The 12,500-nt window shown below is 36.2% G+C and overlaps 1 protein-coding gene across 1 annotated transcript in view; it reads right to left on the bottom strand.

The window, feature by feature from the left end:
- Positions 1-12,500, bottom strand: part of ap1m1 (adaptor related protein complex 1 subunit mu 1) — a 61,695-nt gene that overhangs the window by 41,214 nt on the left and 7,981 nt on the right. The window contains exons 6-9 of the mRNA XM_056445934.1: positions 10,434-10,560; positions 9,552-9,694; positions 6,020-6,091; positions 3,556-3,701 (exon numbers count right to left, since the gene is read on the bottom strand). Of these exons, the coding sequence (XP_056301909.1) occupies positions 3,556-3,701; positions 6,020-6,091; positions 9,552-9,694; positions 10,434-10,560 (488 nt within the window). The remainder of the gene's footprint in view (positions 1-3,555; positions 3,702-6,019; positions 6,092-9,551; positions 9,695-10,433; positions 10,561-12,500) is intronic.

Below are 12,500 nucleotides of genomic sequence, written 5' to 3'. Positions count from 1 at the left end.
GCAAGATTAAACTAGTGCTGAGTAAAGATTAATCACAATAAAATCGCATCCAAAACAAATGTTTTTGACATAATGTGCATACTATGTATATTTATTAAGTATATATAAACACACACATGCATTTATTTGAGATATTTTTTATTTTTACATATGATACAGTGTTTCTTCTAGGATTTTTTCCAGCTGTGGCGGCAGCCTTTTACACAGATCCATCAACTACCAATGGCTTCATTTCAATGACAAATGTCGTGAGCGCAGTATTACGAGTCAAGATCGCATTTATGTAATACAAGCATGTGGATCTCTGCTTGCGTGCCGATTTGCTCTGTTCGTGCACAACTTCTTGCACGTCCCCTCAAATATACGCTGCTCAAGTGCAGATTTTCTTGTGCGCTCTCAAATAAACACTGCTGAAGTGCGATTTAGTGCGTTTATGTAACGAGTATGTCTCCAACATTCATTAGATTTGCTAGATTTATGAATGTCTCCAATAGACCTACAGAGCTGCATTAACGCGTCATGAAGTAAAGTGAAACGGCTATAAACTCCAGCAAGACAAAGTCATTGTATGCAGAACCACAGACCTTTATCTATAATTCAAGTATATTTATATAAACTGTGTTCATCTTAACTGAAAGCTACGTCGTGTTTGCTAGCCTCATGCATCACGGACCAGTCATTCAGTCAGTCAGCATGTCATCTGAAAGAGTTAAACAAATAGCGCACAGTACTACAATGGTTACAGAAAAGTTTGCGCTGTTATTATAATTCACTTACCTTTTAATACATTTAATACGATTAGAACCTGCTATTAAAAAAACTATGACTGAATGATTTGAGTGAGAAGCTGTAATGTAGCCATGGCGGGATGAATTTTGGTGTGGCGCCCCGCCACAGAAGAATGAATGTAGCGGAAAGCATATGATATACAAATTATATGCAACTAAATATCTATATAAAAAATGAATAGTTTTTGATATGTGTGTATTACATATGCACAATAAATATAGTCAAATTATTAATACCCTTGGCAAATTCTGACTTGGTTACTTTTATTCAATCAGCAAGTATTTTTTTGACTGGGAATGACACAGACTTCTCTGAAAGAAAATAAGATATACAAGGCATAGGGGTGGGCGATATGACCTAAAATTAATATCACAGTATTTTTCATCTTTTGAACGGTGATGGTATAATATCATGGTATTACTTTCAATAGCAAAATAATATACATCTCAAGGAAGAACGGACAAAAGAAAGTCTCACTTCTATCACTCTTTAAAAGTTTCGGTTTGGGTCATTGTAAATGCTCAGTCTCGTTATGAGCTGATCTTCATTTCTCTGTGTTGGTGGAATAAAGCAGGCGAGTCAGCCGCACCATTTATGAGCAGACCGAGCAGGATTCTCACGATAACCACCAGCGCAATCCCGCTCTTTGTTATGAGCCGTAGTTTCAGTGTAAACTTAGTAAAGGTGAGTTTCTTTGGCGATGATGTGTACAGTGTTAGATTTTACATTTAACAGACATTTGCGCTGAACACGCGGTGAATGCAACGCATCGAGATTCGGGCATCTTCTCCGAAAACACTCGATTGATCTCAGCTGGCGGATCAACATTTACCTCATGTTATGATCGCTGTCATCTGCGCCATTATATTATTATAACTTTAGGTGAGGTTTGCAAACCTGTGCACTTTTCACTCTTCAGCCGTTTGTATTTCCTGCAGTAACAAAGCTCCTGTTATCTGACAGCGGGAAGCGTTGAGTGACTGACAGCTAATATGAACCAATACAGCAGCAGGGTAGAGCGATTCAGCAAGTTTTTAGAGAAAATCAAATCAGATTGCACTACAACCCACAAATGCTCCCAAATATATTATGAGGGCGCATAGATTACATTTCGGGCGCTCATGCGACCAAAATGGTTGCAATTTCGAGCCTGTAGTATAAGGACATGTATTCAGACCACAACTGAACGTTGAAGAAAATTGAATGCCTTATTATTTAGAATGAGCTATTATTGATGTAAATGCAGCCGTTCAAGGCGCATAATTGATTTATTACGGTATTGACGGTATTAGAAAATCCATGTCGTGGCGCAATGTCACACCGGTGATGACTATGAAACCGGTGTACCGCCCACCCCTAACAAGGCATCATTGTGGGAAAAAAATATATACTTTTCAGCTTTTATTTACATTTGAACAGTAACGAAATGAGAATTTGCCAGGGGTGTAAATAATTTTGGGCTCGAATGTATATAATTCACACACACACAGCTTATGTCAAAACAAACTTTTAGTGTGTACTCACTAGGCACAAGCACGTTTGGCCCCCATTTCTGGGTTAATTTGACGAGTCTGAATCAGGCACGGTTCAGTTGGCCGACCCTGGCCTGGTTGAAAAAGGTGTGCCAGAGTGCGGTTTGGTTGGGCTTTGGCACGGTACACTTGTAGTGTGAGTGCAAAGCGCACCTGAGCACAAAACTGAAGACACGACGTCCCTTTTAAGGGATTGTTTCATATGGATTCATTAATCATTCTTACTTTTCAATGAACATTTACGAGCGTCAAAAGTGGTGGATCTGTTCAGCAAAAGATTTAACTGTTTATCACTGCATGTCAAACGTTTTAAGATAATACAAACCAATATAACTAAAGCAATCTCCCCTGTACAGAGTGAGATTGCTTCTCTTCTGTTAAACTGTTGCAACATCAGTGATGTAAGCGTGCTCAGGCTCGGAAGGCAAAAATTGCAATGTGAGTGCAGGCCAAGGGGGAGGGGAGGGGGGGGGGGGGATCACGCCTGGGAACGGTTCAAGATAACCATGCCTAGTGTGAGTACATTCGTATTTTGAACATGATCAATTGCAATTAACCTTTCCCCAGCACTAATAAAAACACATTACATAATATTAATAAAAACAACAACAAGAGAACTTACAAAAATAATAACATTAAAAACATTAGATATGATTTTTCAGTTCAATATATGATACGTTAATGATACATTCCTTCCTGGGGATACATTTTTAATAAGATCCAAAGTGCTCTCAGTATAAAATCTTGTCAACTAGTCTTCATATTTTTATATTCTAGTATAAACAGTTTGGTCATGTACGCTCTCATAAAACTTAAAGAGTGTCTTTCATATATGCTTGGGTTTATCTCTTGGAGTTTATCGTTTGCATTCCACTTGCCATTTTTCCTGTATACAGTTCAAGTCAAAATTTTAGCCCTCCTTTTTTCTTTTTCAAATATTTCCCAAATGATGTTTAGCAGAGCAAGGAATTTTTCACAGTATTTCCTATAATATTTTTTCTTCTAGAGAAAGTCTTATTGTTTTATTTCTGCTAGAATAAAAGCAGTTATTAAAACTTATGTTTAGAAATGTTGGAAAAATCTTTCCGTTAAACAGAATTTGGGGGGAAACAATATACAGGAGGGCTAATAATTATGACTCAGCTGTAAATACAAATGAATTGTAGGTCTGAGACTGGAGGGAGGAATTATATTATGAATGTACATGTAGGTGTTCTTACAGGGAAAGATGATGGACCAAACAATCTCGCTGTTTTCCGGCACCCACTTTACGCTGCCCACTGTGGTCTTAAACTTTGGCGAGTCGGCGTCTGTCGGGACTGGAATATGAATCTCCACATTGTTGGCAGTAGTAGATCGCCGCTTAAACTGAGACTTGGCCTAAGGCAAGACAAAATAAACTTAAAAGGTTATTTTAGATAAAAATGGAGTTTGTAATACACTGATCTGAATTTAGCTATGACATTTATAATAAACTGGACTGAATCAGGTTTAATGTTACTAGAACTGTGCCAGCATTCTACACCGCTCTCCTGCCTGCCTGAATTGAAGGTATTTATTCTCTTTTTCTTCATCTATGTTAAGCTGCTTTGACAATCTACATCGTTAAAAGCAGGACTGCACAATATATTGTTTCAGCATTAAAAGCTTTAATCATATGTCAGAAAAAAGCCATAAAGCAAAGTTTTTAGGGCCTGTGTGAGGATTTCGAGTGTTCAGGCATAAGAAATTATGTTTCTAAATTTAGAGAGATTAAAGGTGCAGTAGGTGATTGTCTTCAGAAACGGGTCTTGTTGTGCTGGTTGTAAGTCTCTTCACATTCCAATAGTACTGATTAAAGTAAATGATCTAAATGTATTTATATGTTTTTATATTCTGGGTAAGGCATAAGACTAAAAAAAGGTTCATCCAATTAAATTTGTCGGGCCGACAATTTCCATCTGATAAGTAGCCCAACTGTCAGTCAGCAAATGTAGATTTGCACAACTGCGCACCTCTGTTCACGCAGATCTGCCGTTTGTTGCGTTTCACATGTACAGGAGAAAGTGACAGCGGGTAAAAACAAATGCTGAATAAAAAAACTTGTTAAAATCCTGAATCAATACTTGAGTTAGTTTTACACGCTGGAGGAAGGACGACACCATGGCTGAAGTATTTCTGTGAGACAGGTAATCTTATGTTTTAAAACTACTTTACTCATGCAAGCTGATGTAGATTGTGTTGTTATGAATGGGTTATATGCACAGAAAGTGTTGTTTCAGCCACTGAAATCTTCAGGTGAAAGGTTGATGTGACTATTTTCAGTTTCATAAAGGCCTTTTTACAGCATTAATAATGTAGATTTAATTTAGTTTAACAACAAAACATCAGTAAATATCACTATTCTGCCTCGCCTGCTTTACTGAGCTGAAGTTAGTTTTATATTCACTTTGGTTCATTTTTTAAACAATGACAGCCTGTGATGCGCTCCCTATATTGTTTACCATGCTACTCTGAATATTCAATCTGAAACAGCATGTGGCTTAGTAATAAGTGTAAATAAGTACTGTAAAGTTTTCTAACTGGTGAATGACATGATCTAGTGGCTTGTCTGCTGTCATCTTTAAGGTGTGCGTTCGTGATATTAGGAGGCATGCCTTTGGATGGCAGGGGAGGGACTGCGTTTCAAAGATATTACGCTAAACAGTAAGCATTTTGGCAGATCACCTAATGCACCTTTAACTGTACTTGTGTATACAAATGCAATGAATATAATACAGTGCTGTTTTACATTTGATTATTAGTGTATCCAAATGCTGCTGGACTTCCAGGAAATCATAAAGCACTGTGTATTTTATTTGTACAGTATCATTGCTTTACCTGTATATATATCAATGTTTGTGATTGGTTTATATTTTATGTAGCTCCCTTGAACATTCAACCCTATGTATGAAAAAATGATGATTTCTGTCCAAACAGACCTACTCATTTCATCTGGTGAAATTATACTCAATACATATCGTTGGAAAATAAAATATGCAAAATGTCCGTTTTTGCAATACCGTGCAGCCCAAGTAATAAACTCTATAGAAATAGTGATAAATTGAATAAAAGCACAAAATAGAATTAAACTGAAGTTATTATTATTATTACATATTTATTGCCACATCAGCAACTTATGGCTATTTCGTGGCCAAATGGATATACAATAAAATATTACATAATAAAAACAAATTCGTATTATATATAAAAAAAAATAAATAAATAAATAAATAAATAAATAAATAAATAAATAAATAAATAAATAACTTAGACAAATATATAAATATAAATAGATAAAATTTACAAAAAAATTTATTCAAAGTTAAATATGACTTTTCAGTTCAATTTTTGATAAAAAAAAATGTAAAACTCTTCCTGGTGGTACCTTTTAAAAATGTCCAAAGTGCTCTCCTTATAAAAATTTTGTCTAATGGAATTTAAACTTCTACAGTCCAACAAAATATGTGGGTAAGAGCAGCCTGGCAGTAATTACATTTAGGTGATTCTTCGTTATTTAATAAATATGAATGTGTCAACCTAGAATGTCCAATTCGACATCTGGTATAGACCGTCTGATCATGCCTGGTCTCAAAATTATAATTTCCTAAATGTTTTTAATTTATTTTTGGGTTAATTGAATTAAACTGAAGTTAACATTGCTGATGATGTGTTCTCACTTTAATCATGTACTCGATCCTGCTGTGCGAATGCTTCTCGATCACAGACTCGATCCAGATCAGTGGCTTTACCTGTGAAACACACAGCAAAAATCAAACTGCATCAGAATTAAACATCAAATAACCAAACCAAAACAGCTAATGACAGTTTACCCATATAAGATGCAACAACTGCATTAAAATTAATATCAAAACATACGTCTATAGACAAAATTATCAGCTGTTTAACAGAAAGCTTTTTAGATATGAGCACTTTTTAAACTTAGTAGTTTTAATAAACAATTTATTTTGCCTTTGCCTTGATGACAGAACTTAAAGGGCACCTATGATGAAAATCAACTTTTGTACACAAAAAGTCTCTTTTTTTTATTTCCTGACATTAAAATACGATCCAAATCCCTCCCATTTTGAGGCAACTTGACGCAAGAGTGCAGGTTTCCCCACCCACTAAATTGATTGACAGATGCGTATTAACATGTCTCCGTAGTAACGCCTATAATCAAATCAGTAAGACAGGGCGTGCACAAAGCAACCGGGATTAAAAGATCTGTTCAGCTCTCTGTGATCATCAATCATGATCAAGAGTGAGTTCTACAAGCTTAAAAAATTTTTAAACAGTGCATGTTTGTGATAAGCACAGTAAAATCGCGACGTAATTCATCACCACAGCCGCATAATGCAAGTACAATTATGAAAGACTCTTCAAACCCGGTTTGTGGACGTTAAATCAGGTTTATTGTGTGCATTAACTAAACAGATATCCATACAGCAGTGGATATTAACATGTATACGGTCACATTTGCCGTGCAAAAACAGTGCAAAGCTAACGTATGTCTGTGTGTGTGTGTGCACTTTGTAACGACATTGAGTGTAACTTAAGTTAACTTAAGAAAGGCTTAAGTTAACTCCACAACAAATATATCAAATATCTGTTGTGAAAGTTCTTACTGTAGTAAGGGAGGTCTTTTTCATTCTTGTCTGTCACGGAGCTGTTTGTCTATGTGAAGGAAGGCTATGGCTGTGACATGCACGTGGGAACGGTGGGCGGGGAGGACCAGCTCATTTGCATTAAAGGCACAGGCAACAAAAACAGCTACAGTGTTAAAACGGCTCACATTTCCCACATTTACAAAAGGTATGCTAAATAATCTGAAGGGTATTTTGAGCTGAAACTTTGCAGACAAATTCTGGAGACACAAAAGATTTATATTAAATCTTGAAAAATGGTTAAAATTGGTGCCCTTTAACATTTTACTAGTTATCACTCAGGATACTAGTATTCAGCTTAAATTTAAAGACTGCAATTTTTAGACTGCAGTTTAATATTAAATTTAAAGACTGCAATTTAAAGACTTTAAAAACTAGGTTAATTAGGTAAGTTATTGGACGACAGTGGTGTGTTCTGTACCCAATGGGGAAAAAGATAGACTTCTTAAGGGGGCTGATAATATTGGTCTTAGCAGTTTTTAAATAGAACAAATATTCCAGTCAAACTAAAAGCAATATGACTTTCTCCAGAAGAAGAATATAATAGGAAATACTCTAAATTTGTCCCTACTATGTTAAACTTCACTTGGGGAATATCTAGAAAAGAATATAAATTTCACTGGAGGGCGAATAATTTTGTCTTCAACTGTATATTCAATAATTTCATGAAGCTGTGATTCTATGGTCAATGTTTTATCTCCAATATCACTCATAAGTCAGAAAAGACCATCACCAGCCAGGAATTTCATTATACAATTTCATTAGAAATAAATCTGGTTAGAAAACCAGGCGGATTATATATAGTTGAAGTCAGAATTGTTAGCCCTCTGTATTTTTCCACAATTCTCTTTAACGGGGAGAAGATTTGTTTTTCAACATATTTCTAAACATAATAGTTTTAACAACTCATTTCTTTTATCTTTAATCATGATGACAGAACATAATATTTTACTAAATATATTCAAGACACTAGTATTCATCTTAAAGTGGCATTTACAGGCTAAACTAGGTTAAAGTTAAGGTAATTAACAGTGGTTTGTTCTGTAGACAACTGAAAAAACAAATATTGCTTAAAAAAAAAAATTAAAACTGCTTTTATTCTAGCCGAAATAAAAGAAATAAGACTTTCTCCAGAAGAAAAAATATTATAGTAAATACTGTGAAAAATTTCTCACTCTGTTAAACATCATTTGGGAAATATTAATAAAAGAAAACTAAATTCAAAGGACAGCAAACAATTTTGACTTTAACTGTAACTTTTTTTTTTTTAAAGAGCCTTTAAAACTAAATTAACAATGCACTCTTACTGTCATCCTGAGATCGAGCGCAATAAAATTAACAGTCATTTATGGCACCCAGAAAAATAAAACCCTCACCATAACGCTTGCATTTTTAGAAAATCAACCATTCCCATTGAAAATAACACAAAACTGTGAAAAAAAAAGACATTTTGGTGGATCCAATGCCTCAGTATTTCATGATTTTAGTAAGCGTGTAGGGCTGCACAATGTACGGTTTCAGCATTGATATCTCAATGTGTGCATCTGCAATAGTCATATCACAATGTTGAGTTGACTTTGCAGTGTATTTTTTACATTTAAATATGCAAGACCATAAAGCATGCCCTGTTTATTTCACTTTTAGCTTTGCTCTATTGCATTCATCTATGCTTGTAGATTACATTTACATTACATTTTAGGCATGATTCAATCCCCTGCAGTATCAAAATGAACACAGTTGATAACATTTTAGGGACCAATTCTCACTATTAACATGCTTGTTATTGAGATACTGGCTGCTTTATTAGTAGTTATAATCTACATATTCTGCATGAGCTTATACTACATCTCTAAACAAATACCTAAACTACCCTTATATCTATTAATAAGGAGCAAATCAGGAGTTTATCGAAGCAAAAGTCATACTTATTGATTTGATAATAGCGAGAATTGAACCTTAAAATAGACGGCACGGTGGCTCAGTGTCTAGCACTGTCACTTTACAGCAGGGGTCACCAATCTCGGTCCTGGAGGGCCGGTGTCCCTCCAGGGTTAGCTCCAACTTGCCTCAAAACACCTGCCTGGGTCTTTCAATTATACCTAGTAAGACCTTGATTAGCTTGTTCAGGTGTGTTTGATTAGAGTTGGAGCTAAAATCTGCAGGACACCGGCCCTCCAGGAACAAGTTTGGTGACCCCTGCCTTGCAGCAAGAAGGTCCCTGGTTTGAGCCCCTACGTGGGTTTCCTCCAGGGGCTCCGGTTTCCCTCACAGTCCAAACATATGCACTATAGGTGAATAGAATAAACTAAATCGGCCATAGTGTATGTGTGTGAATGTGAGAGCGTATGCTGGAGAAGTTGGCGGTTCATTCCGCTGTGGCGACCTCTGATAAATAAAGGAACTAAGCCGAAGGAAAATAAATGAATGAATGTACCTTAAAATTAAGTTTGACTATAAATTCAAATGATTGAATAGCAGAAAAATAAAATAATCGCAAAGTCTGTGATATCGTGCAGCCTTAGCATGGATGATTTGAGATACTCACATGTGTGTTGAGGCGGTAGGACATCAGCTCAAACTCTCCATCAGGAGGAATAAAGGAGATGGTGCGATCATTCTCAAATCGAGATAAACGCACACACTGATGAAACTTCACATCCTCCAACTCCACCGACTTACTCTTACCACCTGAAGAAAAGAGATGCGGTTAAACAAATAACAAAAATACACACTTCAGCAAACCTTTTTCCCCCATTACAAGAAAACTGCAAGATATTTACAGATACAAACAGTGCCAGATTTCAACAGTACACTAGCATATACAGTTAAAGTCATATTAATTCGCCCTCCAGTGGATTCTTATTCAAATATTTCCCAAATGAGGTTTAACAGAGCAAAGGATTTTTCACAGTATTTCCTGTAATATTATTTCTTCTGGAGAAAGTCTTATTTGTTTTATTTCAGCTACAATAAAAGCAGTTTTTAATTTTGTAATAACATTTTCGGGTTAATATTATCAGCCCCTTAAGCAATATTTAGTGTCAATTGTCTACAGAACAAGCCACTGTTATACAATGACTTGCCTAATTACCCTAACTTTAACCTAATTAACCTAGTTAAGCCTTTAAAAGCCACTTTAAGCAGAATATTAGTGTTTAGAAAATTTTCTAGTAAAATATTGTACTGTCATCATGGCAAAGATTAAACATCAGTTATTAGAAGAGTTATTGAAACTATTGTTTAGAAATGTGTTGAAATTAAACCAAAAAATTCTATAAAGGGGGGCTAATAATTCGAGGAGGCTAATAATTCTGACTTCAACTGTTCATGAGCAGCAGCTAAAGGCATTAGATAAAAGCTACAAAACTGATTATATGGGGTCTTCCATCACACATATATAAAAAGAAAAGCATTTAAATAGACTCACGGCCAGTGTTCTCGAACAAAACCTTGTCGTTCAAACCCAAACGCAGCTCTGGCATCCCTGAGAGAAACACTCTCATCTTAATGGAGCCAACAATCTCACTGCGAAGGACATTTCCATTCGCACTGACCTGGAGGAAAATAAACAGTCAAACACTAAGAGTCATGTAATCTAATGGATTCATATTACTACTACTATTATTACTGATATTATTTAAGGTTTAGGGTTTATTTAATTTCCTGTATAGCAATACTGAAATTTAATTATTGCAGAAATTAATTTTATATATCATCACAAATTACAAAAGCAAATAATAAAAACTAATTGAAAACAATAGGTATAAAAACAATAGCTAGAAGCATATAATTATGTCTGATTCCTTTATTATTATTGTAATTATTATTATTATTATGAGCCAAACTCTTTTAACAAATAGACAAATAAATGATCAGACATTATATACAGATGCTAGAAAATGTGTGTAAACCCTGTGGGATTACTTGCATTTCGACATAAATGTGTTCTGATTCTCATGTAAATCACAACAATGGAAAAAACACAGTCTGCTTAAACTAATACCACTCAAATATTATATGTTTTCATTGAACACAATATATAAACAACATTAACAGTGCAGGGTGGAAAAAGTATGTGAATCTAATAACTGGTTGACCCTCCTTTGGCAGCAATAACCTCATCCAAACGTTTCCTGTAGTTGCAGATTAGACCTGCACAACGGTCAGGAGGGATGGACTATTCCTCTGTGCCAAAATGTTTTAGTTCAGCAATATTCTTGGGATGTCTGGTGTGAATGGCTCTCTTGAGGTCAAAATACACCTAGAGTGGCCCAGTCAGAGTCCTGACCTCAACCTGATTGAGATGTAGTAAGTTTGCATGTTTTTATGTCTGCATGTACAAATGTGTTTGTGCTCACCAAGAAATTAGACAGTAGCCGCGTTTCCACTATCGCGCCTAAAGCGAGCGAGCCAAGGCCAGTCGCGTTTCCACTATCACTTCCGGGGCGTAATCGGGCCAAAGCGGGGCTTCCTTGGGGCCAGCGTCCGGCCTTTTTCGGCCCGCCGAATACCTTGGGCCAAGGAGGGCCAACTGGGGCTTCGGGGCGGGGTTACGTACAAAGGCGGAGTTTTCCAGTCAGGTAAAGAGGAGACAAGATGCTTTCTTCCCTTACATTTGTTTTGCTATCGTCGTTCTCGAATGAACTCGAATGTCCTTATCCAGGGATCGCTGTCTGGCCTTACACCAACAGACCACAAACAGTAAAAAAGCAATCGCTTCGGTGTTCTCCATCTTCCAGCTCTCGTAGTGATGCCAGGTTGTGTTTGTGGTTATAATTTGAGTTTTTTGTTCCCGCTGAAGTGGGCGGGTTGTGTGACGAGTTATGTGACGTTTGATTCGGGGGACGTTCTGGGGGCGGTGTTTGCGTGACGCGCTGCGAGCAACTAGCCCGACAGTGGAAACGCGACATGATTTCAGCCTCATTTCTCAACCTCCCGGGCTATTGGCCCGGCCTGGCCCAATTAAAGCCCTGGCTCGCACTGGCCCGATAGTGGAAATGCGGCTAATGATGTTGTTTGGCAGTAAATAAATAAATAATAATACAATGTGGCTCATCCAAGTCAAATTATAAAACTGTTAACTACCCATTAAATAATTAACAATTTAAATAATTTAATTAATAACGCTGGTCAGTAATGTAGAGGGAAAAAAACTAAAGGATAAAATACCCATTGACTTTTTGCATTTAATGAACTTTTGTAACAGTGTTTTATATTGATATTTTCTATCATCGCAAAATAAAGTGCGGCATAATAACTGCAATATGTCAAAAACTGTATTTAAAGTAACTATTCAAACTTATGACTAACAATTAATCACCCAGCCCTTTTGATATGGGCTGTTCAGACATGCTCTTTTCTTCCAGCTAAGTTTGTTAAAGTGTTAAACCTCCTACAAAAACAGCAGGTTCATCACCTTAAACATTCACAGCACAATGCCATGGCTGTTCCTGCTTATCCTGTTTGTTATGATGGATTCCTGTGTTTATTTTCA

Source organism: Danio aesculapii, chromosome 2 (assembly GCF_903798145.1).
Source record: "Danio aesculapii chromosome 2, fDanAes4.1, whole genome shotgun sequence".
Taxonomy (NCBI): Eukaryota; Metazoa; Chordata; class Actinopteri; order Cypriniformes; family Danionidae; genus Danio; species Danio aesculapii.
The sequence above is the reverse complement of the archived record's forward strand: the minus strand, read 5'-3'. Positions and strand labels throughout refer to the sequence as shown.